The sequence below is a fragment of the Castor canadensis genome, chromosome 5 (assembly GCF_047511655.1).
Source record: "Castor canadensis chromosome 5, mCasCan1.hap1v2, whole genome shotgun sequence".
NCBI classification, from domain to species: Eukaryota; Metazoa; Chordata; class Mammalia; order Rodentia; family Castoridae; genus Castor; species Castor canadensis.
Window position 1 is genome coordinate 76,022,545 of NC_133390.1, and position 27,797 is coordinate 76,050,341.

The 27,797-nt window shown below is 39.4% G+C and overlaps 1 protein-coding gene across 1 annotated transcript; it reads left to right on the top strand.

Moving 5' to 3' along the window:
* The first annotated feature begins 32 nt into the window (after positions 1-32).
* Lsg1 (large 60S subunit nuclear export GTPase 1) lies at positions 33-26,962 on the top strand. Its single transcript, XM_020187442.2, has 14 exons — positions 33-204; positions 1,143-1,269; positions 7,149-7,269; positions 7,449-7,535; positions 8,147-8,233; positions 13,723-13,783; positions 14,467-14,643; positions 17,566-17,982; positions 19,323-19,424; positions 19,513-19,656; positions 21,392-21,515; positions 23,549-23,628; positions 25,423-25,593; positions 26,409-26,962. The coding sequence occupies exons 1-14, from the start codon at positions 106-108 to the stop codon at positions 26,586-26,588; spliced, it is 1,977 nt and encodes a 658-aa protein (XP_020043031.2). The 5' UTR covers positions 33-105; the 3' UTR covers positions 26,589-26,962.
* Positions 26,963-27,797: the final 835 nt, after the last annotated feature.

Below are 27,797 nucleotides of genomic sequence, written 5' to 3' on the forward strand. Positions count from 1 at the left end.
GACCTGAAGTACTTGGGCTCGCTCATACTCACTTCCTGGAGTAGGACCGTGAAGACCGGAAGCCGCATGCTGTGAGAAGAGAGTTTTTCCCGCAGTGGTGTAGTTATGGGACGGAGGAAAGTGCCTGGTGGTGGGTCACTGGGCCGGGCCCTTATCCGCCATCAAACTCAGCGGAGCCGTAGCCATCGGCACACCGACTCCTGGGTAAGACACACCGTGTCATTTTCTTATTCTTTCTCTCTGGTTTCGAGAGCCTGAGTGCTACAGTATTCGGGGTCAGAAGTCTCGGAGAAATTGTCCGGAAATGACGCCTAAGCAGGATTTTAAAGAATAAGTAGGAGTTTCTGGCAGGCCGAGAATCAGGTCCTCCTTCTAGCAAGGCACCGGGCACAGAAGTAGAAAGAGGCTTGGAAGCAGGACTAGTGTGCTGAGGAGGCTGGGGTGAGAACGAGAAGACCCTGAATAGTTTCATTTTCCCTACAAGCCATGGGAGCGCTTGGAAGTTACGAAGCAGGAAAAAGACAAAACATTATTATTATTATTATTATTATTTATTTGTTCAAAGAATTGATTGGTTGCCAAAGAAGCTGTTGGTTGCCACCAGAAATCCAAAGTAACTCAGGTTCCTGCTTGCCCCTTGTTTTTCCCCCTGGTGGTTTAGTTCAAAGATGAACCCTTCATTTCCAGGGTGTGACAGGACCTAATATGTCCCTAGGCCTAGGGAAGATCATAGATCACTTGTATGACTGTGTGTATATAACATCTTTGAGTCACTGTAAAATGTATTTCTTATTGTGGGTCTCTGCAAAAAATTTTGACTAATTGACTGGCAGAGTCAGTCTGGGTTGAAGTTCTACCTCTTATCACTTAGTTTGCAACTATAGGAAAATTATTTCTCTATTTAAGCGTTAGTTTTCGGATCAGTAATAAGATTCATTTCAAAATATTCTAAAAATTAAATGATGAAGGGGATGTGTCTATCATGAAGTAAGCAAGTGCTTACTTAAATGTTAATCAATAGTATAAATTGTAAAGGTGCTAAACCACCCTCAAGACCACAGAATAGTTGCAGAGAATTTTAGAGCCTGTTGGGATGTTGAGAGAAGAGAGCAGTTTTATTTTCCACTGTGTTTTGTTTATAGTTGCACACAAGTGAGCTCAATGATGGCTATGATTGGGGTCGTCTTAATCTTCAGTCAGTGACTGAGCAGAGCTCCCTTGATGACTTTCTTGCAACTGCAGAACTTGCAGGGACAGAGTTCGTAGCTGGTAAGTTGTTTATTGCTGAGTGTGTGTGATATTCAGCACATTTTCATCTTGCTGACTAGAGAAAAATTAAGCCTATTTGGAGGTGTTAGAGAACCCTCATAAATGTGCTATCTTTAATCAAAGGCATATATCTGTGAAGCAGCATGGGAGAAACCAGTAGAACTTAAGCTGTGAGGTACAGTATGTGTCAGTTTTTAAATTTGGCTCTAAAAACACTTCAGATTGTACTTCATTGTATCAAGTTCAAGAAAATCTCTCAGAAAAAAGACCAGTCACTATTATGGTGGGCAATACCAGTATTTTCCAGAAAATGTTTTCTGATACCATAAAAGTAATTTGACTTTTTGATTTTTCAGTTCTGGGACTAGAACCCAGGGCCTCATACATTGTAGGCACATGCTGTACCATTAAGCTACATGCCAGCCCTGAATTGTTTGGTTTTTTGTTGTTGTTGTTGTTGTTAGAAACATGGCTCTACTGTGTAGCACAAGCTGGCCTCAAACTCTTGATCCTCCTGAGTGCTGGGATTATAGGCTTGCACCACCACACCTGGCTTTGACTGTATTTTTAAAGCACTAGACAACAACAGTATAGTGAATTTTTCCATTTGCATAATTTGTTTTAGTCAGTGCTCTCCTTGTGTGTGTGTGTGTGTGCTCCAAGCACTTAGAAGAGCACTTGGCACAAAGATAGTACTATAAACTAATATTTCTACTATTATTATTATTATTATAAAAGTTATTGTGTTTAGCAAATCATTTAATTGTGCAAAATGCTGTTACTGAACACCTACTCTTGGACATTGTACTGGCTACTCAGAATACAATGTTAAAAGATAAAGTTTGTTTCTTCAAGATTTTGTTTTAGGTTCTATGAAAGGAGTCTGTAGAAAACAATGGAGTCATGAAAGATGGAGTTAGTAATCATCTCTGTCTGAAGGAAGACAGGCCAGTCAGAGAAGGCCATGCCCTGGGCTGAATCTTGATCAGTCACAGAGCCTTATCTGCACAGGCAAAAGACTTGAGGCAAGATGTGAAACTGCAGTCTATTTGTTCTGTGGTTTTGCTGATGTGGGGCGAGGATGCAACAGGCTATGGTAAACACAGATGTAGAGGAGTGGGCAAAGGCCAGTCTAGGGAGAATAAGGGTTTAAGGGAGCCTTTGCAGGGCTTCAAACAAGTGAAAAACACTTTCATTTTCTGGTGAATTGGTTTGCTTGGTACCCCCGCCAAACCCCCTCCGCTTTATATAGTTATGGAATACAACATGATGTTTTGTTCTGTGTACATAAAACTGGGAAATGATCACCACTAACAAGCTAGTTATCACCTCACATATTATTTTGTTTGTGTGGTAAAATCCTGTAATATCTCCTTTTTTTTTTTTTTTTTTTTTTTTTTGGTGGTACTGGGGCTTGGACTCAGGGCCTCACACTTGCCAGACAGGCACTCTACCACTTGTGCCACTCCACCAGCCCAAGATCTCTTTTAGCAAATTTCAAGTGTGAATTACTAGCTATAGTCACCATGCTGAACATTAGATCTCCAGAGCTTACTCATTCATCCTGCATAAGTGAAACTTTGTACCCTGTTTCCTCCACCCATGGCTCCTGGTAGCTACCGTTCTCTCTGCTTTTATGAGCTCAGTTTTTTTCAGATTCCACACATAATAGATCATGCACTGTTTGTCTTTCTGTATCTGGCTTATTTCATTCAGCATATTCTCCAGGTCATCCATGTTGTTGCAAATGTTAAGATTTTCTTTTGTGTGTATATATAGTCATCCCTCCATGTCTGAGGGAATTAGTTTCAGAATGGTCCCTGGATACCAAAATCAGCACATACTCAAGTCCCTTATGTAAATTGGTATTGTATTTACATATAGTCTCTACATGTCTTCCTACAAATCATTCCAGGATTACTTATACCTAATACGATAGAAATAGCTGTTATTCTATAATATCTAGCAAATAATGGTAAGGAAAAAAAATATACATTTTCAGAACTGATGCAGTGGGGTTTTTTTCCTTTGAATAGTTTCAGAATTTTTGTTGATTTGTGATGCTAGAGATTGAACCTAAGGCATGCTACTCAGTTGCTCTACCACTGAACTACACCCCAGCTCTTGAATATTTTTAATCTGCAATTGGTGACTGAATACCAAATTGTCTTTATCCATTCATCCATCAGTAGACACAGGTTGACTCCACATCTATTTGAAGAGCCACCATATTGTTTTCTCTGTGCCAGATTTCTTTCTCTCTCTCTTTTTGTTGTTGTTGTTGTTGTTGTTGGGTTGGGGTATTGGACCCAGGCCCTTGCACATATTAGGCAAGTACTCTACTGCTGAGCTACACCTCCAGCCCCAGATTTCATTTTTTAAAAGATCAGTGATAGATCCTAAGAAAGAAAGGTGAATTAGGAGAGCTGCTTTAGTTAACCAGAAAAACAAGTCAGAGCTGGAGCAGAAGAGTAGAGAAAAGAACAAGAACAAGAACATTGGGGAACTAGAGTAAGTAGACTTGGTGGAGGTGGGTAGAGTCAGTGAGGAGTCAAGAATAAACTCCTGGATTTCACAGAGAGATGACTCTTCAGTCCTCTAGAATTACTAAAATGAAAAAGACTAAACAAATGTTAGGAAGTTGTGGAGAAATTAGACCTCTATACATATGGGAATGGTGCAGCTACTTTAGAGACATTTTGGCTGTTCCTAGAAAGATAAGACATGGAATAGCCATATGAACCAGCAGTTTCACTCCTGATATACATTCAAGATAATTGGAAACATGTCTATACATGGTCTTCTACATGAGTATACATAGCTGTCTGATTCAGAATAACCAAAAAATGAAGGCACCCAAATCTCCAGCAAGCTAATGAGTGGATAAACAAATGGGGTACGTTATATAACATGGAGTATTATTAGGCCATAAGTTGGAAGTAAGTTCTGGTACGTTACAGGGTGCATGAGCCTTGAAAACATGTTCAGTGAGAGGCCAGACACAAGAAAACCACATATGATTCCACTTATATGAAAAGTCTGTGTAGACTATGTAGAAAAGATATGTAGGCATACCTATAGGGATAAAATAGATTAGTGGTCCTGAGGATAGAGGGAATAGGAAGTGACTGCTAATGGGTTAGAGTTTCTCTTTGAGGTGATTAAAATGTTCCAAAATTGATAGTGAAAATGGTTGCATAACTCTGTGAATGTACTAAAAGTCATTGAATTATATGCTTTAATAGGTGAGTTATGTGATTGTATCTTGATAAAGCTATTTTTTTAAAAGATGTTAGTGGGCAGGGCATAATGGTACATGCCTGTAATCCTAGCTGGTGGAGATCGGGAGGATTGAGGTTGAAAGTCAGCTGAGGTTAAAAATGAGACCCCATCTCAACCAACAAATTGGGCATAGTGCTGTATAGCTATAATCCCAACTACATGGGAGGCATAGGTAGGAGGATCACAAGCCAGCAAAAACATGAGACTTTATCCAAAAAATAACTAAAAGAAAGACGAGGGAGGGAGGGAGGAAGGAAGAAAAGAAAGAGGAGGGAAAAGAAATGAAGGAAAGAGGAGGGAGAGAAGAAAAGAACTAGGGACATGGCTAAGTGGTAGAGTACCTTCCTACCTAGTGTGAGACCCTGAGATCAAACCCTAGTACTACCAAAAAAAAAAAAAAGTCCTTAGTTTTTGCCAGAACCATTTTAGCTGTGTTTATTGCAAAGAAGCATATGTGAATATATGTAAGAAGGATTAAGATTAATGTTAGTATACTCATAGATTATGAGGAGATTGAAAAAAACAGCATTTGGTTTGGCAGAATCTGAGAAATTTGAACTGCATATCCTGTGATCCAGCATCTCCACTTCTCTGTGTGCCCCAGAGTGGTGGTTCTCAAACACTGTGAGCAGAGAACTTGGTAATACACATATTTCTGGGTGCTTCTAGAAGGCTCTGATTCAATGAGTGAGGGTTGGGGGTCTAGAATTTACATTTTCAACAAGATTCGTTTTAAGTATGAAAACTTGGAAATTTAATATTCCCATAGCAAGGAAAATGGCTCAAATAAACTTGTAGTATAGTCATACTGTGAAATACTCTGCAGTAGTTAAAGAGGATGGATTAACTGGATTAATTCTGGATACTAATGTGAAGGATCTCCAAGATCCATTGTTTGGTGAAAAGATCAATTTGCAGAATGGTGCATAGAGTGTGGTGCCATTTGCATTATATCAGACCAAGCCATAAATGTATATGAATATTAGAAAAAAGACTTGGAAGGCTATGCACTTTTGAGAACCTCAGAGAGGGAGCTGGAATTGCAGGAGCAGGGAAAAGGTTAGAGTTTGGTCAAAGAATGCTTATAATATTGTTGCATTTTTTAAGTAAGAGTTTAGGTATAATTGTATAATTAAAAGTTCATTTTTGAAACCTTAAATTAATGAAGAACTGGAGCAGAGTTTTAGTCTGGAAAGAGTTGGGATTAGAAGGTGGTTGAAGCAGAGTTGAAAAGATTAGTTCATGCAAGAGAAGGTGTGCAGCTTCCTCTGAGGATGAAGGAAGCTGAAGGGAGTGCACTCATGCAGAAGTGGGGGGTGACAGGTGCATTCCCAGTAGCTTCCATTTTTCTCATGCTAGATGAAAGGTTATCTTCTGGGAAAGAAAGTAGACAGAGGAGAAGTAGGAAGCTTAAAAAGTAGTTGTTACCATTTGGGGGGGGGAGCAAAATCTATGAACATAGAAGAATTTCTTTCTATGGGAAGTGCTTAGGGTCTAGCTGACTTTGCTACATTCTGTGGCATGTAGCTGCATTAATTTTGTCATTCCCTACAGCAGCACACACAGCATTGCTAGTGAAATGAGAAAAAATAGGTATACACAGGTATAAGGAATTTGACAGTTTGGTTAGAAAGTGGTTGGAGGGGTATGCCATGGAGTTGCAGCTAACTAGGAACAGAAGTGAAGCTACAAGGTGTTAGATGAGCTGGGATAAAGGGGATGAATCAAGGCTCCAAAGTATTTACAGAAGGGGGACAGAGCCAAACAGGAATGGTGGGTGGGAGGTCACCATTGGAAGAAGTTAATATAAAAGAAGCATTGAGCGTGGGGCAAGAAGGGGACGTGTTTTGACTGTTGGTTGAAGGTGACGACACAGATGAGAACTGTGGCTGGGTTGACTGCTCCAGGTTACTGGACTGCAAGGTCCTACACGGTATCTTGGTGGTCCGATGAGGTGAGTAGCAGGCTGCATTCATTGCCTAAAGGTGTCGAGGAATGTTGCTAAGCTGTTCTGTTACCTTTGAAATAGAACCTTCCCTTGGCATTTCAGGAGGAAGTTTAGCTGGCTTCTCTTCTTGTGTGCTTATCTCCAGAAAGGTCACCACTGCCCATGAGACTAGGTGGTGGCTGTTTGAGGTGAAATAGGAGAGGCTGGAGTAGCTCAAGAAGTAGAGCCCAAAGGTCTGGGAGTGTGCCTCAAGTGGTAGAACACCTGCATAGCAAGTGTGAGGTCCTTAGTTCAATCCCCAGTCCCACCAAAAAAAAAAAAAAAAAAAGTGGGGCTCCAGAGCAGAGGTTTCTCTACTTCATATAGACTTTTTAAAAAAATTTTTTTCTTGATAACAGTCTCATGGTGAGTATTCATTATAAATGTCTTATATGAAGTATAGTGTTATAGTAGTTCACCAGTTCTGTTTAGTAAGTCTTTGCCTCCTCATCAACTCCCATTGGCTTAAAATTATTCTGTATATTTAAAAAAATCTAGAAGACTGGCTAACTTCTATTTTAGGTTTTTATAGAGTTTTCCAAGCTTAGCAAAATGACCAGCATGCTCAATGCTCTGTGTTGACTCTTGCACTTTTCTTTTTTGTGAACAGAGAAGCTTAATATTAGGTTTGTGCTCCCTGAAGCTAGAACGGGGCTGCTGTCTTTTGAGGAGAGTCAGAGAATTAAGAAACTCCATGAAGAAAACAGACAGTTCTTGTGTATACCCAGGAGGTGAGTTGAACAGGATTTTGCTCATTACATGTCACAAAGGGCCACTGAGATGAAATTTTAAAGCTGTTCCATTTTCCCTGCTTCCTTTTATCTGTTGCTATTATTATATCTAATTCTGAGTTCCCTGTTTTATTTCGGTGACTTACATATGGAATTTTGCCCTTCTATGATTGTTTCAGACCCAACTGGGACAAAACAACTAGTCCAGAAGAACTCAAGCAGGCAGAGAAAGATAACTTCCTAAACTGGAGGCGTCAACTTGTCCGGTGAGTGTTAGACTCTAAGCATTTGCCATGAAATTCTGAGTTCAGGCATTTTGGAGTACTTGCATTGCCATTTGCCTTTTGAAGCCTTGATTGCTGTTAAAGGAAGATGGTAGCGTTTACTCACAAGTGTGTAATAATACATATACAAGCACAGCATTGCTGGGTGTGTTGTGCATCTGCATACAAAGATGCATGCTTACTCTGTTCAGTTCCTGCCCTTTTCTCCTTTCATTTGCTTCTCCAGCCATCAGGTATTCTACATATGACCATGGCTCTCCTTGGCACTCTTTCTGTAAGAGCTGTGTGAAAGAGAAACTTCCAAGACTTAAACAGCTTAAGGATAAAACTTGAATTTGCTGGAGTATAATGTGAATAAATTTTATGTTATATTGACTCAGCAAGAGGTATATAAAAGATGAGAGTGTGGCTCCATGGTAGAGTGCTTGCCTAGCTTGTGCAAAACCTTGTTTGATTCCCAGCACTGCAAAAAAAAAAAGTATATAAAAATAATTTGACAATATTTGCATACTTTTTAGCTCAGTGAATTTGAGCCCTAATGTTACTTTGTTGCATAATCTGGAAAAGATATAAACTTCTCATTCTAAAGCCAGGCTAGAAGAGGAACAGAAGTTGATTTTGACTCCATTTGAACGAAATTTGGACTTTTGGCGCCAGCTCTGGAGGGTCATTGAGAGAAGGTGAGCAACAGTTTTCTCTTGCATAATGTAGACATTGTAGTAGTGTTACTAGATTTGTCATGGAGGAGGACAGGTAGGAACCTCATCCTGCTCACCTTTGAATTCCTCTGGGTCTGTTTTTTTTCCTTTGAGTTGGGGTCTCACTATATAGCCCAAGCTATCCTTAAAATCAGCCTGCCTCAGCCTTTGGAATGCTGTAGTGTGCCACTACATCTGGGATTTTATTAGACTTGAATGTAGATATATGTGTATGAACTCTGGACCTGGGGAAAGTGGTATTAAGTTATTGAGAATTATTTTAAAAAATGAAAGTATGATATTCTATTTCTTTATAAATGTTTTTTTGGGACTGTGGGTGTGGCTTACCCTCCCCCCGCAGCAAGCCTCCAGTTTAAACTAGAGTTCAAACTCTAGTACTGTCCTTCCTCCCCCAAAATTGTGTTCTTTTTATTAAATGAGTATAGTAAATGTTTTCTGTAATGTGAATTCTCAGGTACCTGTAGGTACTTTAGCAAATGTATATTGAGTTCCTAATGTTTATATGGAAAATGGGGTATGAAGAACATGCATGTTACAGGGAGAGAGGTGTCAGCTGATTTCAGCAATCTTCTGTGAAGTTCAACTAACTGCCAAGCGAAGTGCCATACACCAGGGGTATGCAGATGAATGAAGTAAAATCCAAGAACTCAATACCTGGTAAAATACAACAGGGAGTATGGCTCCTACTCTGTCACATATAGAAAGGCAGTGAATATGTCATTTCAGAGTAAGGGGATATTATTAAGGATTGGGAGAAATCAAGGTGTAATTTAAAAAAAAAAAAAAAGGTCTTGCTATGTATATAACCCAGACTGGTTGAACTCGTTATTTATCCCAGGCTGAACTTGTGATCCTCCTGCCTCAGCCTCCAAAGTGCTTGGATGCCAGGCATATAGGCATATGTCTGTAATTTCAGCACTCAAATCATTTTGTTAAGTTGGGAATAGGAGATTTTTGCTCTTTCAATGTAACACTGAAGAGAATTCCTGATTATTAGAAGTTGACAAATCAGTTTTCTCTTATTTCGCCTCTTTATGTTTAGTATAGTTATAAGGTCTTTGTTTTCCTCAGAGAGTTTCTGAATTATTTTTTAAGGATCCCTTATGTTTGAGTTGTTCCCTTTCTTTTTTTTTTCTGAGCCAGGGTCTCACTGTGTAGCCCAGGCTGGCCTCCCAGATTCTGGGGACATTATATTTGAAATGATGCTTTTTGCTATACACAGTGGTTCATGCCTGTAGCCTGTATAATCCCAGCTACTAGGGATGTGGAGATTGGAGGAGTGAGTTTCAAGGCTGGACAAAAAAGCCAGGCATGGAGGCCAGCCCGGCCAAAAATTGCAAGACCCTATTTTAAGAAATGATGTTTTTTAACAAGGAATCTTCAGACTGGGGTTTTTTGTTTGTTTGTTTGTTTTTTGTTTTTTGATCCACAAAATGTACATAGAAAGAACATTAGGAAACAAGATGCTTTAATTAGGATCTCAGGAAAGAATATTACCACATTTAGCATTGTTACCAAGAAAACAGGCCTTAAATTAAACTTGCAAAAAATCACTTATGTTCTTTTTAAGGTAAGGAAAATGTTCTAGAATTAGATAGTGCTGATGATTGCACAAAGTTGTGAATGTACTTAAAACCACTGAATTGGATATTAAAATGGAGTGAATTTTATGATATGTGAATTCTGTCTGTCTCAATTTTTTTTTTAAAGTCAGTTACACCCCATCCCACCCCACCCCCATTCCTCAGAAGCACAGAGAATGCTAATGAGCTAGGATGTGGGAAGATCAGAGTAGATTGCAGGCTCCATGCCGGCCCCTCCATTCAGTTAGGCTTATAGAGGTTGGGAAGGCCCAGTATCATTCTGGGGAGCTTCTGTCTAGCAGAATGGACTCAAAGCTGTTGAGGGTCTGTAGTGTGAATGCCTGTTTTCTTACTTCGAAGGAGAAATGGTAACAAGCTCTGCCGCACTGTACCCTCAAGCCTGAGAGAAGGCCCCATCCACATACTTACAGTTTGGTTTTGTTTTAGATTTTCTCCTACTTCCTGTATTGTTTATCTCTATTCCTTTTTCTATTTATTCTGGTTTTTGGCTTCAATATAAGAGGCTTCCTTAAATGTTTAGTGATATTTGTTGTCTGTTCATATTTAAGTGTGAAAGGGCTGAGAGTATGGCTCTACTGGTAGAGCAAGAGGTAGCAAGTACAGGTCCTGAACTCAGTACCCCAGTACCATGCCAAAAAGAAAAGGATGGAGGCATGTCTCAAGTGGTAAAGCAGTTGCTTGGCAAGCTCAAGGCCTTGAGTTCAAACCGCATTACTGAAAAAAGAAAGTAGGTAGGTAGAGTTTGCCAAGTGGTGAACTTCTCTGTAGGGTAGCTGGGCTAGGATCAATTATATTTTGTTGGAATAGGCCATGATGTTAGTGTTGCAGGTCTTTGTCCCTAGGGCCAGTCAGTTTCTTAAAGCAAAGAATGATCTGGGAATGAGGCCAACCAGAATGGTATGATCTGGGATGGTAGGGGTTGGAAGAGAGCTTCCCAATTCAGTATGTAGACTTACATTTAATCCTTTTTACCTATGATCCCTCTTCCCCACCTTCTCCCATGCCTGATGTTCTGCTTTCAGGTTCTTTTTCTCCACAATAAACCCTGGGATGGAAGAATGAAGCAAGCAAAGGAATGGGGAGAGGGGAGTTTGTACTTGCCTGGCTGAATTGGCCAGCAGAACTGACCTAGGAGCTCACAGATTTCAGTCCTATGTCTCACTTTTGCTTTGACACAGCTGTTATTTCTGACCCTGTGCTTTCCTGTGGCCTTGGGTTATGGCCAAGCTCACTTGTTGATTTGATGTTTCCTTTTTTTTTTTCCTTTTTTTGGCAGTACTGGGGTTTGAACTCAGGGCCTCATGCTTGCTAGGCAGGCACTCTACCACTTGAGCCATTCCACCAGCCCTGTTTTGTGTTGGGTATTTTCGAGATAATGGTTTCACAAACTATTTGCATGGGCTGGCTTCAAACCACGATCTTCCTATCTCTGTCTCCTGAGTAGCTAGGATTATAGACGTGGATCACCAGCGCCTGGCTGGTTTGACATTCCTTAGTTGCTGTTATTCTTTCTTTCTCTTTGCTTTGATGAGTCTCATCTTTTCATTTTTGTCGGTTTTAATAGAGATACATTGTACAGTCTTCCATGATCAACAGGAAGGCCCTTTATACACTTTTGCCTCTAAATTAGCAACTGATTTCCCAGAGTGAGCATGTATTTGTTGAAACCTCTAACTTCAACTAGATTATAGTACTTGTTCTATTATTTTTATTATGTCATATTTCTCTTTTTAAATAAAAGAATATGTTTCTAACTAAATGGAATATCGTCATTATCACATGGAGATAGATTAGCATTAGACAGAAATGTCATTAATAAAGTGACTACTACCATACATCTTTAGCAGGAAATATTTATTGATGTCTTCTCTGTAGCAGATGTCTCCTGTTTGCTAACAGGCTAGCCAAGCCATCTGCCTTTTTGATTTCAGTAGGAGTTACCAGAAAAGATAGGATGTATAATGTGCCATTGAAATGCAGGAAACTGCTGAGGCACTGGGGGTAGAATGCTGTATTCCAGTAAGATAAGGCACTTCCACTGTGTTGCCTAAACACTTCCTGCTACATGTTTGGCACTTTGCATCCTAATCTGGTATGTGAAGCAAGCTAGTTTCAAATGTCTTTTTCTCCTTTGGTAGTACTGAGGTTTGACTCAGGGCCTCACACAGATGTTCTACCACTTGAGCCACACAACTAAATGTCTTCTTACTGGTGTTCCAAAGCTCTTTATTACTTTTGTGTGTTTCGTAGATAGATGCAGTATTTGTGGGCTCTGTGGTTTTAGCTTATTAAACTACTTAGCTACTTATTAGATTACTTAGCCACTTATTAGACTTGGTCAGGTTTTTTTTTTGCAGTCATTCAGCTTCATTCGGTTTAAAAGTGAGATGTTACATTAAGAAAGGAAATACGGGACCAGCTTAAACACAGAACTTAAAAACAAGTTATCAGCCAGGTGCTGGTGGCTCAAGATTGTAATCCTAGCTACTTGAGAGGCTGAATCCAGAGACTCAAGTCTCTGGACAGGACAGCCCAGGACAAATAGTTCATGAGACCCTATCTCTAAAAATAAGCAGAGCAAAATGGATGGAGGTATGACTCAAGTGTTAGAGCACCTGCTTTGCAAATGCAAAGCCCTGAGTTCAAACCCCAGTCCCTGCACAAAAAAAAAAAAAAAAAAAATTTGTCAGGCTGGCTCAAGTGTTAGAGTACCTGCCTTGCAAGTGGAAGCCCTGACTTCAAACCCCAGTACTGCCCCCCTCCCAGAAAATTTTTTAAAAAGAATCATCTGCCATACTTACAAAAGGTCCAAGTTGTGTAGCCACATAGATTAGACAATAGATTAAGTTTTTTTTAAATGTCAAAAAATTACCAACTCTGAATTCCTCTCAATCATAGCTATCCTAGAAGAAAATATACTTTCAGTTGTCAAAAGCCCTGCCTTCAATGGCAACTTGATCCTTAGTGTTCAATATAGTTGCAAAGAGTTACGTCAGAAAAGGCTGGTTAGCCCAGTTATGATTCAGGGAGTCTGTTGTAAGGGTGGCGAGACACTGTAGTTTCTCTCTTTCCAGTGGCAATCAAAGCTAGCCCTTGTGCCATCTTCCCAGCCACTGAGGCTAAGGAGAAAAACACTACAGTGTTGCAGTGGTATGCTGGGCTGTGGTGGTCCCCATGATATTTGTGAGAGATTAAAGGGGCTTGCTATCAGCTGAGAGAGCGATCTTATTCCCACGTCTTCTTATGTGTGATGGAAGAAGTTAGAATCATCATTCGTGCTTCAGTGTGACAACTTGAGCTGATAACTTTCATATCAACTTTTGTATTTTTGCCATTTAAACACTTTCTTGGAACTGTGGATGTTTGTTTGTTAGGTAAAAGCTCTCTTTGGCATTCCTGGGTTTAAACAAGATACTGGCTTCTATAATGGCAGCTGTCAGCAAGTGATTTATTTTCTTTGGGGCCTTAATACAAGTATAGATTAGGGACTGAATATTTAGTAGACTTCACTGAAGTGAAGTATTTGGAATACTCTTTTATCTTGCCAATGAAATGCTGCCATCTGAGCCCCTCTAGGTTCTATTAGAGCAGCAGAATGTTACAGATAAGAGTACCTCTTGTCCTGACTGCCTGGGTTTCCATTCTGGCTCCATTACTTATTAGCTGACCTTGGGCAGATTACATACTTCCCTAAGCCTTGGTTTTCTCATGGGAGTAATTGTATCTTAAAAAGTTAATATATATCAAGTGCTTAGTATATGGAGAGTGTTTGCTACTATTATAATAAGTATAGAGTAAGTCATCCCTTACTTCACAACGACTGGATTGTCTCACTTTTTTTTCCAGTGATATTGTGGTACAGATAGTAGATGCTCGAAACCCACTCCTGTTCAGATGTGAAGATTTGGTAAGTAAAGTTTTACTTATATCTTTGAAGCAGCAAAGAGAGGACAGCATCAGTCACAGCAGTAACTGTAAGGCAAGCATTCTGTCCTCTCTAGCTTTGTTTAATTAGGCCTCCCTCTCCTCCCAAGGTCGAGAGCTTGCATAATGCCATTGTTTAGACAGATGTTTTCTCGAACAGTTGTTTCCATCTGCAGGAAGACACTTGCATGAGCTTTCTAGCTTATACTTTAGAATCCACTTTATTTCTAGTCCCTTGCCAGTTTACCATTTTTCAAGATGCACCAGTCAAAATAGCACTTTTGAATCCATCTCATTAGGTTCTCTCTCCTAACAGCTTACTTATTATTCCTGTAGTATTTTGCAAATGAACTAAGTTTATAAAACATCTCTGGGTAATACTAAGATATAAGGATAGCATGAAAAAATGTAATACTTTGTGTGTGTTTGTGTGTGTGTGTGTGTGTGTGTGTGTGTGTGTGTGTGTGTGTGTGTGTGACTGGAGTTTGAACTCAGGGACTCAATGTGAAAGTTCTTTTCAAAGCATTAATTAGTAAAATGTGCCAAGACTGTAGAACCTTAAATTAGAACTCGAGGCAGTAACTTTTATTGGAGCTCCTCGGTGTTAGTTGGCCTAATTTTTTACCTGTTTGAAGAGACCTCTCTAAGTGTTTTTGTCTTGCATAGGAATGTTACGTGAAAGAGATTGATGTCAATAAGGAGAACGTTATTCTGATAAATAAGGCAGACTTGTTGACTGCTGAGCAGCGCAGCGTCTGGGCCACATACTTTGAGAAAGAAGATGTAAAGGTTATTTTCTGGTCAGCGTTGGCTGAAACCATTCAACTGAATGCTGACTCTAAGGTAACCTCCAGGGAACTTTTTCAGGGTAACTTTCAAGGAAAAGCAAGCTCTCACCTCCAACTCAGTGAAGGAATTCCTTCCTCCAGCTCCCTGTCAGACACTTAGGTTATCTCTATGTGACTACTTTGAACAGAGGATGTGGCTCAGTGATAGAGTGCTTGCTAACATGCACAAGGCCTTGGTTTTTGTCCCCAGCACTGGGGACGGGGTGAGGGGGGAATGGTATCTGTGATTACTGTAAAAGACAAGGCCCTTAAGACCCGGGAGCTCATTCGTTATCCCTAAATTCAGAAAGTTCTTCCCTTCACTGAAGCTAAATTAATCCCTCAGTCTTTGAACTGAGGGCTTGTCCTTTGTCCTCTTGGCTTCCTTTTGTACCAGACTGCACATTTTCTACTGCCAGATTTCTTGTAGACATCATCTCCAGGGCCCTCATCCTGAGAACTGTCTATGTTAGGATTATGGTTAAAATTGGCAGCACCTAATTGAATACATTATTCCAGGTGTTGTTTGCCTGGGGCATAAACAGAAAGACCCGAATTTCTTGTGATTAGGATACTCCCCTTAATTTGACCCTCTGTTAATTCATCCTCTTTCAGGAGCTCTATTACGCTGTTGGCTGATTAACCATGCACAACCAAATCCCTCAAATATTTAAAAAGAAAAAGACTTATTAGCAGATCTCCTTCCATTTTTACTTATGGAAAATTGGTTTTGTTTTTACCTCAACTTGGGATAGTAATGTTAATGGGTTAGTATCAAAGTAGAGTTCATTATTTTAATGTAAAGTTTGGTTTTTTTCTTCTTTGAGCTTTGAATCATCTGTATATTTTGTGTGCTTGCCCTTCTATATATGTGTATAAGTCACTGATAACTTACTGAACATGCTAGAACCAGAGATAGGACCCCTGTGATCTTTTGTGAACATTTTTTTTTTTAGTTTTTATTTTTTTATTATTCATATGTGCATATAATGCTTGGGTCATTTCTCCCCCCTGCCCCTACCCCCTCCCTTACCACCCACACTGCCCCCTCCCTCTCCCCGCTACCCCCTCGATACCCAGCAGAAACTATTTTGCCCTTATCTCTAATTATTGTGGACTTTTTAAGCACTCTGAACCAATATAAATATATTCACAAGAATAAACAAATCTGATACAATTAAAAACTTACTCTCTACCAGGGACTTCTGTTGTAAACACTTTATATATTTTATTTATTTAATCTTCTTAGGAATAAGATAGGTATTTATTATCCTCAGGCAGTCGGGCTCCATAATTTGTCCCTTTAACCATTGCTCCAGTTTGAAGCTTGTCCTGGAAGTCAATGTCTTAAAGAAGTGTTTAAATAAATATATATCCCTACAATGTTCTGTCCTGATAAACTAAGCCAGTATTCAATCAGCAATGGAGAAAAGATTAGTTTCTGTATCATTGACCATCCTCAATCTGAACAAGTAGTAGATTCCAAAGGGAAATGGAATTGTTTGCATGATATGTTCTTAGGAAAGCCTGATTGTCTTATGTTTAGAGCTCACCAGCAAGCATGTAAATTGTTTCAGTGTCAGTTTCTGGGTTAATAGTGCTTAGCTTATGGAAGATACTGTTTTCTTCCTTTTTAGGAGGCACCACTGTTCTCCATGATTTCTCAGGTTGTGATTTCATATATACAAGCATGTCTGATAAGGAAACACATGTGAACTTATTTAAAATAGCTTGATGTTTACTATCTTCTTGCCTGACAGTTTGCTGCTTGCTTCCTCTCTGGTTGTCCTCTTCTTTCTTTAAAATACATGACTGTTTTATTTTAGTGAAATACCTCTTGGCATCTATCAAGTTACAGGGTCCCCAAATGATCGACTCTCCTTCCTTTTTAATTTAACATAACTACTGCAAAATCCTTTTGTTTGTTTTAGCATTTTTCCTGCAACTGAACTGCTTCTCAACTTAATTTTTCTACTAAACATTCATGTTAATTTCACAGTTTTGTTTTTATGCTGCTTTCATATTTTAAAATGATTCAGAAACGCTCACAGTGAGGACCCACTGACTCCTTTGTATTCATTTATCATGAAAATACCTTCTAACTTTATGGTTCTCTTGTAAACCAGGTTTCTTTTGAGATTGCCAGACATGATCATGAAATCATCCTTGTTTTCCTGACATTTTATTTTTATCTCTACCTTCCTAATGTTTAAGATACCTGTTTGACTGAGTTCATTGTGTCCCATTCTAAAACTAAGAAATTTTACAAGGTTTATATCACTTTCAAATCCTAACCAATTCAGCCTTGTTAATAAAAATCAGTGATATTGAGTGGGGCATGATGGTACATGCTTATAATCCCATGAATCAGGCTGAAACAGTAGGCCAGCCTGGCTTAAATAGTGAAAACCTATCTCAAAACAAAAACAAAGAATTAGTGATACCGTAAATTATCCTAATTCTGCTTCGTTGTCAATAGGGATTCAGAAGAATATTAATTCTTTACTACCCATGAGTAGTAAATGATTTTTACCTTTCTCTTTTCAGAAAATAATTTCCACATCTAGAGTGGAATTTTGCTGCTTCTGCTTTCACACACAGGGGTCTGTGCTCCATGTTGCTTTTTGACCTACTAAAGGCAATTATAAAAGTATAGCAGGACTGGGGTTATTGCTCATGGATAGAGTGCTTGCCTAATACTGCCACAAAAAAAGTGAAGGTTTGCCACTCCTGAGGGCACCACTGCTGATGGTTTGGCTGTGTGTCCTTGCACTAAAGAGCTCACTTTGCCTCCTGCTTGTGTCACCCTTTCCAGTCACCAACATAACTTTTCTTAGCCTCTGTTCATCTTACATAACTAGCTCATTGAGTGTTTTTACTAAAATAAAAAGCATAGTTGCATCCTTCTGAACTTTTGTGGCTTCTGTGGTTTCATCAGGAACAAGTAAGAGGAGATAGGGGAGAAGCCAGTACAATTGAATCTGAAAACTCCAGTTTGGAAGAGAGTGAAATTCATCACAGTGAGACCAACTGCCTCCCAGGCACAGATTCCCTCTCATTTAGTGGAGATTCCACTAGCAATGAGGATGACAGTGAGTATGAGGACTGTCTGGAGGAAGAGGAGGAAGATTGGCAGACGTGCTCAGAAGAAGACAACAACCCTGATGACAAGGCCTGTGGTGGGGACTGGGAGGAAAGCTGTACTGTGGATTCCAAGGCTAAAGAAAGGAAAACCCCACAAAGGAGGAAAATACACAATTTTAGCCACCTAGTATCGAAGCAGGAATTACTGGAGCTTTTTAAGCAGCTACACACTGGGAAGAAGATGAAAGAAGGGCAACTTACTATTGGACTGGTAAGATGAAGTATGTTGTAAAACACACCATACGAGGGCCTTTATTCACCATCCTGTGGTAGCTATACAAGGACACCAGAGAGCAATCAGGTTTCTGACGTCAGGAGGCAGTGTGATGGGTAGAGCCTAACTCAAAACACAAACTTCCTCAAGGTTTATAGTGGTTACATACTTATTCATATTTAGTATGTTCTCCAGTCTCCTTCCGGTTCAGCTCTTGTTCTGTCAGTTGCCAAGAAAGCTTCCAAAACAGGAGAGTAAGAGAACTTCTAGTATAGTGTTCTTTTGGCATCCTGCCAACTAACATAGCAAATGATTCAGATGCATGTTAGGGGGAATCCCAATATCTTGGCCAGGTAAACTATGACAGACGCTTTCATTACATAAACACTACATAGCAAATAGGAGAAAGTAGATCACATCCCAACTATGTATACCCTTCCAAAAGTACCTGTGGAAGTCCCCACACAAGGGGATACAGTGTGGCTCCAGATGGCTTAGCTAAGGAATTGTAAGATGTTAGAGAAGGGATTTATTGTAAAGAACTTCCATCCAGGAGAATGAAATAGAGTGGAGGAAAGGAGGAGGTCACTGCAGGTTTAAAAATCTCTTCAGTTATAAGCCAAGTATAACTAATCCTAATTATTTTTGAGCCTCCTCCCCTTCCGCCCTTACCTCCCACCAAAAAAAAAAAAACAAAAACCCTATTTAAAATGACTAAAATAGATTGACATTATTTTAGTGCACTAGTTAAAAGAATGTGTCTGGAGTCAGGCAGACTTTGATGTATTTTGCATTATAACTAACTTGAGATGAGCATTGGGAAAGTTACTTAATTTCTCTCAGCTTTTCATTCTCTGTTGTTCATATTGTCCTATTGCTAAAAGTTCATTTCCACATGCATCAAAAAGTCCACCTTCTCTGTTAAGTTTCTTTCATTTAGAAACAATAAGCAGCCTCCCTTAACTTTCTAAATGTCTCACTTTAGAAATCCTGAGAAATCTTAATTTACTACAAATATCTATTGACTACCTGCCACATGCCCAGTAGTTTTCTAAATTTAAAATGCTTGTATTTGCAGTTATTAATGTCTTTCTGATGCTCAGCTTCCCCCCTTATGGAAGTTGCAACAAAAAACGTATATTTGAACTGTTCATCACTGGAGATGGGTCTGAATAAATGTACCCACTCCAAGCAAGGTCAATAAACTCACTGAGCACCTATTTCAAATACTCTTCCAGAGTAACCAGAAGCTTATTCTACCCTTGCCACCACTTGTATACTATCTGGGTCTTTCATAGCTGTATTGTGGCTCCTGGTAACTGCTGATTCTCTTGTAGGTGGGTTACCCTAATGTTGGTAAGAGTTCAACCATCAACACCATCATGGGCAACAAGAAAGTATCTGTGTCTGCCACACCCGGTCACACCAAGCATTTCCAGGTATTTCTATAGCTCTTTGCCAGTCATGCTGCTGCTCTTTCCTGTCATCTGCCATATGCCCAATTTGAACTTCTCATTTGTCTCTCAGACTCTCTATGTGGAGCCTGGCCTCTGCTTATGTGACTGCCCTGGCCTGGTGATGCCATCCTTTGTGTCTACCAAGGCAGAGATGACTTGCAATGGAATTCTACCAATTGACCAGATGAGAGATCATGTCCCACCTGTATCACTAATATCCTTTGTTTTGAGCACACTCTGGTGGTTCTGTATGTGTTAGAGATTCAAGGTTTTGTGGGGTGTTGCCTTCCAACAGCATTTCAGTGATTCAGATCTGATACTTTATGAATGGAGAAACTAAAATACTAATGACCTGCATAAGCTTCCACAGTGAGACAGCATCAGGACTTCAGATTTAGAATCTTGTCTTCTGATTTCAGCAGTGTGACTAGTATAAATGGAAGAGCAGCCTTCACATTCTCTGCCCAAGTTGCAGACCTGGGTAATATACCATCTAACTATTAGAGTGACCTTGGAAAACTTGCTAACCTTGCTTAAAATATGTTCCCTTTTGTATAAAATGGGGATATCTACCTCACAGTTGATTGTATTTAATCATTATAACTAACATTTATTGGCTGCTTGCTTTTTGCTTTTCTAATGTTTACTAAGTAATATTTAATGCTTAAAAAATAACCTTGAGGTAGATATTGCTGTTATTCCCATTTTCTTACACTTGAGGAAACAGACAGAAAAGGAAAGCACTCTTAAAATCTGTGCATGGTCTTAAGATTTTACCCTACTCAAAAGTTAACAGGCCAGTCTGTTACTGTTTCGTGCATGGGTGCTGATAGACAACAGGAGATTTAAACTGTGTAACAGGCACGCTAGCCAGTTAGCTTGTGAGGAGGGTAAAATTCCATATCCTACCCACTTCTCAGCAAGATCCTCAATGACTGTTTAAGGCTGCTTTTTATTCCTAATATGTTCTCTTTTTTTCTAAGAAATGATGAGTAAGAATTAATTTGTCCATGCTCATGCTAAAAAGAATAATATATCGGTAAAAAGGAATACTAATAATTGTTAAAAGCAATTCACTACTTCTATATATAGTGACCTGAGTAAACCTCAAAACAATGCAAACACATAAACAGCATGGCACCATTTTTATGAATTTTTAATATCATGAAACATAGTACCTTGTATTCATAAGTGCATATATGTGTGTGAAAGTGTGCTAAGTGGACCAAAGGATGCACCACAGAGATTAGTATGAAGGTTTAAAAGCTTACATGGTTTAATATGTAATAGGTGACTTTGTTACTCTCACTAGTTGGGAACATAGATATTCATGCTTTTCTGTATTTTTTGTTTCTCTGTAAATAATCAGGCATGTATTGAGCATTTACTGTAATCAGATATGGTTAGGTACTGTGGAGGATACAGGCATAAGTCAGTCAGATCCTGCCTTTGAAGGAGCATCATTGGGGGATGTGAAGCATGTATATGAGTAACTAGTACAAGGTAGAGTCTTGTAAGTGGTTTAAGAAAAGTACAGATAAACTGTGGCAGATTAGGCAAAGAAGGAAAAGTAATCTTGCATATTTTGCATAGCTTTAGGAATTAGAAAGCTACTCTGCTTTGTATCTAAGTTAGGATTATCTCACAGTTGTAATTTATAATCTTTGTTGGTGGTTCTGGGATTTGAACTCGGGGCTTTGTTGGCTAAGCAGACGCTCTACTGCTTGAACTACACCTCCAGCAATAATCTTGTTCATTAAGGTCTGTTTTAAAGATAATACTATTTAACAAATTCATTTGGAAGTGTATCATTGTGCATAAAACTTTGTTTAAAAGAAAAAGAAACTATACTCTTCATTTAGATAGGAGAAAGAGCCATAGAAATAGGAAGTGCCATGTTTTTAGCAGCATGGTTTAGATGGGGAGAGTAGATTTCTTGACGAATTTACGTTTGCCAGAATATTCCACGACATGTTTTAGAAGCTACCTATGGCATTAATATCATAAAGCCTAGAGAAGATGAAGATCCCCATCGACCTCCATCCTCAGAAGAACTGTTGACAGCTTATGGATGTGAGTTGCATGTTATTTTAAAACAGGAGCAAAAAATACCAATATAGTTACTTAAGAGAAATAACAGAGAAATTTGGGGGAGGGGTAAGCATACACTGAACCAGTGAGCCGTACCCCCAGCTATTTTATCCTTTAATATTGCAAATACTGTTTTTTAGGCTGGAGGCATGGCTCAAATGGTAGAGCATCTGCCTAGCAAGTGCAAGGCCCTGAATTCAAACCCCAGTACCACCAAAAAAACAAAGATTAATTGGTCCATGCAGTAGAAAAACCATATTTTAAAAAAACATAGAGTAAATACTATTTTTTATCTAATGTTACCTGAGAAAGCCAGTAATAGGCTAGTTTCTAAAAACAAATGACCACACAGTTTGTAAAAACAAATGATCAGTCGTGTAGTTTCTGAGGTCACTGTCCTGGAGGCTTGGGTAGGTACAGCCATGTGGTGTGGGATCTTGGCTCCTCCTACTCAGCAAAATCACCCATCACCCTGAGATTCGCTCATGTTGTACCAATAATTCATTCCAAAGTCATTCCCTTTATTAGGGAAAATACATCATTCTTATTTGCATTTAATTCAGTCAGTAGAACAAATGACAAATGTATTTCCTTTGGTTTATTCAGACCAAATACAGAGAATGAAGGATGGGCCAGTTGAGAGTTTGGCCACACCAACATTGGAAGGATGCTGGCTTATTTGGGTCTTTAGAGGTGAGGTAAATCAGGTTTCCTAACCTGTGAAAGACCCACTTTAACTAAAATTTAGCCTGTTTAGGAGCCATCCTGAGGTCGTAGTTATCTGAAAAGTCCATATTCTTTACCATTGTGTTTTGCCACTGCCTACTAATCAAGTTAATATTAAAGAGACCTTTATGGTATATTTGGGAAACTGGAAAAAAAAGGAATGAAGCCAGTGGCTGATGCCTGAAGTCCTAGCTAATCAGAAGAAGGCAGAAATCAGGAGGATCGTGGTCCAAAGCCAGCCCTAGTCAATTAGTTCAGGAGACCCTATCTTGAAAATGCACAACATGAAAAAAGGGCTGGCAGAGTGGCTCAGATGGCAGAGTGCCTGTCTAGCAAGTGTGAAGTCCTGAGTTCAAGCCCCAGTACCACCACCAAAAAAAAAAAAATGAACCCAGATGAGGGTAATTAACACCTGTAATCCCAGCACCTGGGAGGCTGATGTAGTAGGATTACCAGGTTAACCACAGGCTTTGTAGCAAGACCCTGCCTCAAAAAAAAAAAGGGTATATGTCATTAAATAAGAAAGCTTGTTCTTTTGCTTTTGGGCTTTTGGTTTTACTAATAATAATTCTTGCACAGGTGGCCTCCATAAATAAAGGTTTAAGATCAAGGGATAGAAAAAAACTAGAATGCAGAGAAATTGAAACTGTCTTTCATAACATGGTGCTAGGTGGTTGTTAAGATAGAAGATATACCTACATGGTCTATTCTCTTGCATTAGCAAGTGATTTTTAGTGGTGGTTTTGTTTGGTTTGGTTTTTGGTTTATTTAGGTTGGTTTGGTTTGGTTTTTGCAGTACTAGAGTTTGAACTCAGGGTTTCATACTTGCTAGGCAGGTCTGCCACTCTAACCATGAACCCAGTCCTTTTTGCTTTAGTTATTTTTCCAGTAAAGTCTCATGTTATTGCCCAGACTGGCCTGGACCGCAATCTTCCTTATTTTACCTTCCTTGTAGCTGAAATGACAGGCACATGCCTCCACTCCCAGCTTACTGATTGAGCCCAGCCTAACTTTTTGGCTGGGCTGGACTTGAATTGCAGTCATACTGATCACTGCCTCCCAAGTATGTGGGACTATAGACATGAGCCATTGGGCCTGGCTAGCAAATGTTTTTAATGCTAAATAAACAAAATATGTTCCATAATGATAATGAGTTAATTTTTTTAAAAGGTAGGAATAAGCATGCATAGTGAGTGTATTAATGAAAAGGACTAAATGTACATAACCTCACTTGTCTTTGCTGTGATACTCTGTCTTCTGAGGTTTTGTACAATTCTTTTCTCCCACAGATATGCGGGGATTCATGACAGCACACGGACAGCCAGACCAACCTCGATCTGCACGCTATATCCTAAAGGATTATGTCAAGGCAAGTAAATCCTATTTATTATAGTTCTCTTGAGCTGGTGAAGTGGTTCAAGCAGTAATAGTGCATGCCTAGCCAGTGCAAGCCCTGAGTTTAAAACCTAGTGCCACCAAAAAGAGTCAGATAGCTCTCTTGAATAAGCAGGTTTTCTTAGCTAATGGCAACCTGTTAAGTTATAAAGAGATACTTTTCACTGAGTTGGCATTATAACTGGAGTTACTATTTTCTTAATTCAGGATGGTTATCATCGTATAGAAGTGACTGATAATGTTATGGGAGGAAAGATGAAGATCTCTGGACACCAGTAATCACTGAAAATTATTGATTTATGCATCTAGTTTTCTGTCTCCTATAGGCTTTTGCTTGTTTCCATTGTAACTGTTATCACAGTCTTCACTGTAGTATTGTCTGCATGCCTTTCTACCCATGCTTGTAGTAACAAAGAAGTGACAGCTAACACTTATATTCAGAGCTTTCTAACTTTTTTATATGTATCCCATTAAAAATACATAAGAAGGACTGGAAGTGGCTCAAGTAGAAGAGCAAGCTCAAGTCTCTGAGATCAATCTCCAGTACCACAAAAACAAGAGGACGGGAGTTGTAGCCCAGTGAGAGAGCACATGCTTAGCGTGTGCAGGCCCTAGATTCAGTCACCAGCATCACAAAAAATTAAAATAACAAGTCTAAGAAGTTATTATTCCTTTATTACCATTGAGAACCTGCTATTTGGGTTTTCCTTATGAGAAAAATAGAGATTAATAGTACCTAGCTCATGAAATTACGGGAAATACATGAAAACAAAGCATATAGGCATATATGTGTATGTATAATATCACCACACTCAGTGCCTAGCACATAATAGTGAGTGTATTAATGGAAAGGACTAAATGTACATAACATCAGTTGTCTTTGCCCCTAAGAATTGTTATGTATTCCAGGTTCCTGGTAATAACTACTTGCAAGGGATTGGCTTTATTCCATCCTCAAGGCCACATCAATGAAATTCTTGGAGCATAAAATAAAAGTGGGAAGCCATATTGTCCTGACTACAGTCCAGAAAGACAGTAGTTAATACTATCTGTAAGGAAGATCATCTATTTGTTTTCCTTTTATTAAGTGTGGGCAATGAGTTAACAGTCACAGTTTTTAAAGCATTTATGGTGGAAAGAGGAACATACATGAGTTCAGGAGGTTTTTTTTTCCTTTCTTTTTTTTTTTTTTACAGTCCAAATGTTTACTAGGCAACTACTATACCACCTAGCCAAACCTCTGGCCCTTAAGAAGTCTTTTGCCGCTGCTATTGTTGAAAGAGCATCTCACTATGTAGCCCGTTTTGACCTTGAACTTTCAATCCTCCTGCCTAACCCTCCCCCTGACTCCCAGCTCCTTAGGAGCTATCTTAATTTTAGAATCCTAGCCTCAGTTCCCATTAGTTCTGTCATAATTGTTCACTTGTGTCCTGGTTTTTGTTTTGGAAAATACTTACCAGAAGTATAATCACAAAAGTGCACAGAAGAATACTTAGTAGAAATGCAAACAAAGTAAAAAAGAGCACAGAGGAAAAAAAAAATCACAGTAGTCTCAAGCTCTGAACAAATTAGGTCTGTAGAGCTCTTGAAGGATCAGCATTGGTGTTTTTATTAGGACTCTTCACTTGCAGTGGACCAAAACTCAGTCAAAAGCGGAAAGCTCCCTCAACATGTGACTGGTTGACATGCGTCCTCTGACGACCTTTTCTCTCCTGGGTGACACACATGGCACTTACGATGGCACTCGTCATCTATGTTGTTTTTGTAGGGTAAGCTGCTATACTGCCATCCTCCTCCCGGAAGAGATCCTGTGACATTTCAGTATCAACACCAGCAACTCTTAGAGAACAAAGTGAATGGTGATGAAATAAAAATGCCAGGTGGAAATAAAAAAGCAAAACAGATTGAAAATGTAGTTGACAAAGCTTTCTTCCATCAAGTAAGTTTAAAAAGTCTTTAACTTCTGATCCAGTACATTCTTTGTAACAAGTAAATGTATTCACATTTCATACATCAGTATTTAAGTTTCCACACTGCCGTTTTTTAGACAAAATCTCACTGTGTAGCCCATGTCAACTTTGAACTCAATTTCACCAGCCTCACTGCCTCAGCTTCCTAAGTGTTGGGCTTATAGGCATGAACAACCATACCCAGCTCCACACACACCCTTTTACTATTCAGTAGTTTATAGTATATTCACAGAGTTGTGTGACCATCACTGCAATCAGTATAATTCATATATCTTCTTTTTTTTGGAATATAATTCATATATCTAAATTTTAGCCCTTAAGAATAACATTTTACTATTATACAAAGATTATGGAATACTGTTTTATACTTACAAATCATATTGGGTTAATTTTTTTTTAACTAAATACATTTAAAATTTCTTTAGAATTTGTGTCTAATGTGGTTTGAGATAGATTGAATGTCAAGGTAGAGTTTTCCAAAAAAACATCCAGTATTCTGTGTTTAGTTATAGATGTTGTGGATGGCATTCAAAGCCATAGGACTAAATGGAGTAGAGAAGGGAGGAGGGAAAATAGGTGAACTAAAGACAGAATGCCAGGAAGCTTAACATGGAAGGGATGGGGAGAGATAGAGACTTTGTCCTCCAGGAGAGGGCAGTCTTGAGTGATTTGCTCATGTTCACCTTGAAGTGCTCCTTAAACAATCTTAAACAATACTATGCTCCACGAGAGCCCAGGAGGTAGCCTGCTGACATCTCAAGCCACGTTTTCTCTTGTTTCCCAGGAGAATGTGCGAGCTTTGACCAAAGGAGTCCAGGCTGTGATGGGTTACAAGCCTGGGAGTGGCCTGGTGACTGCAAATATCACGAGCGCTGAGAACGGGACTGGGAAGCCCTGGAAGAAACATGGCAACAGAAATAAAAAGGAGAAAAGTCGTAGACTCTACAAGCATCTGGATATGTGAGCGTGGGCTGCAGCAGAAATGGCATCTGCACTGTGCTGATGGAGAAGAACAAAAGCTGCTGTTGGCCTGTGGAACTTTGCCAATACCCTAGCGTTGTAGAATGGACCCTGCTCTTGTGGAGAGCTCTTGACATCAAGACTGAGGGGCTCCCGGAAACACAGGCTCTGACCAAATAGTCATTAGGGGCCCCAGAAACCTAGTCCTATTGAAGGCTGAATTTAAGGTGAGGGAATAAATCATAAGTATTTGTTTGTGTAATCATATACACAAATGTATACTAATTTGTGAATAGAGGGATTGTTTTTAAAAAGTTGAGAATTAAATTGCTATGTTTCTGTTGGTCTAAGTAAATAAACTACTATTTGGACATTCCACATTCTTTTAAGTTTTAATTTGCTAAAACATGACTGGGATTTTAGATGGATTCTTTTGAGGACATTATTTTGATTCATTCTCAACCTCACCCACACGCATTCAGCACACCCCTAAAATAGCAGAGGGCTGAGGGGACTGGCATGGGAAGTTCAAAAAGCTCCTGGAGCATCACCTTCCATGTGGAAATCCCCATCACCAAAGCTCGCCCATTTGAAAAGACCCACAAGTGAGTGAGAAGAGGCAGCTCATCGGCTACTTTTTTACTTTAGTCATAGGGATCGCTGATGTCATTAGTACCTAAGTACTCTGTACTTAGTGTCAGGAGTGAGGCAGGGCACTTTACCTTCCACATCACATTCTTCATAATGCTCTTTCAGCCTCTGAGTCTTGTTATTCCTTCAACTCAGGTCTTTAATCTTATTTTATATCCTAGGTGTTTTGGGGGAATGCTCCAGAAAAAATGCATTCCAATATACATAGGATAATGTGCATTATGTCAGACAATTCACTGACAGCTCTGGTTGATCCATAAATTCATAGTTAAGAAGTCCTTCCTTTGACTGTATTGCCTTAGTGCACATAACAATTCAATAGTGGACTGCAGTTACAGGGGTGGTCCCTTAAAATACCATCTACTCCAGCATGTATGAGGCCCTGGGTTCAATTCCCCAGTACACACACACACACACACACACACACACACACACAAAATACTGCTACCCACAGCTTGGCGTCTTAATTTAAATAAGCACATTCTAATGTTCGTACAACCATGAAATCAGCTAACAATGCCTTCCCATCATTAAGCAGTGTATAGCTGTACTTAAGACATGT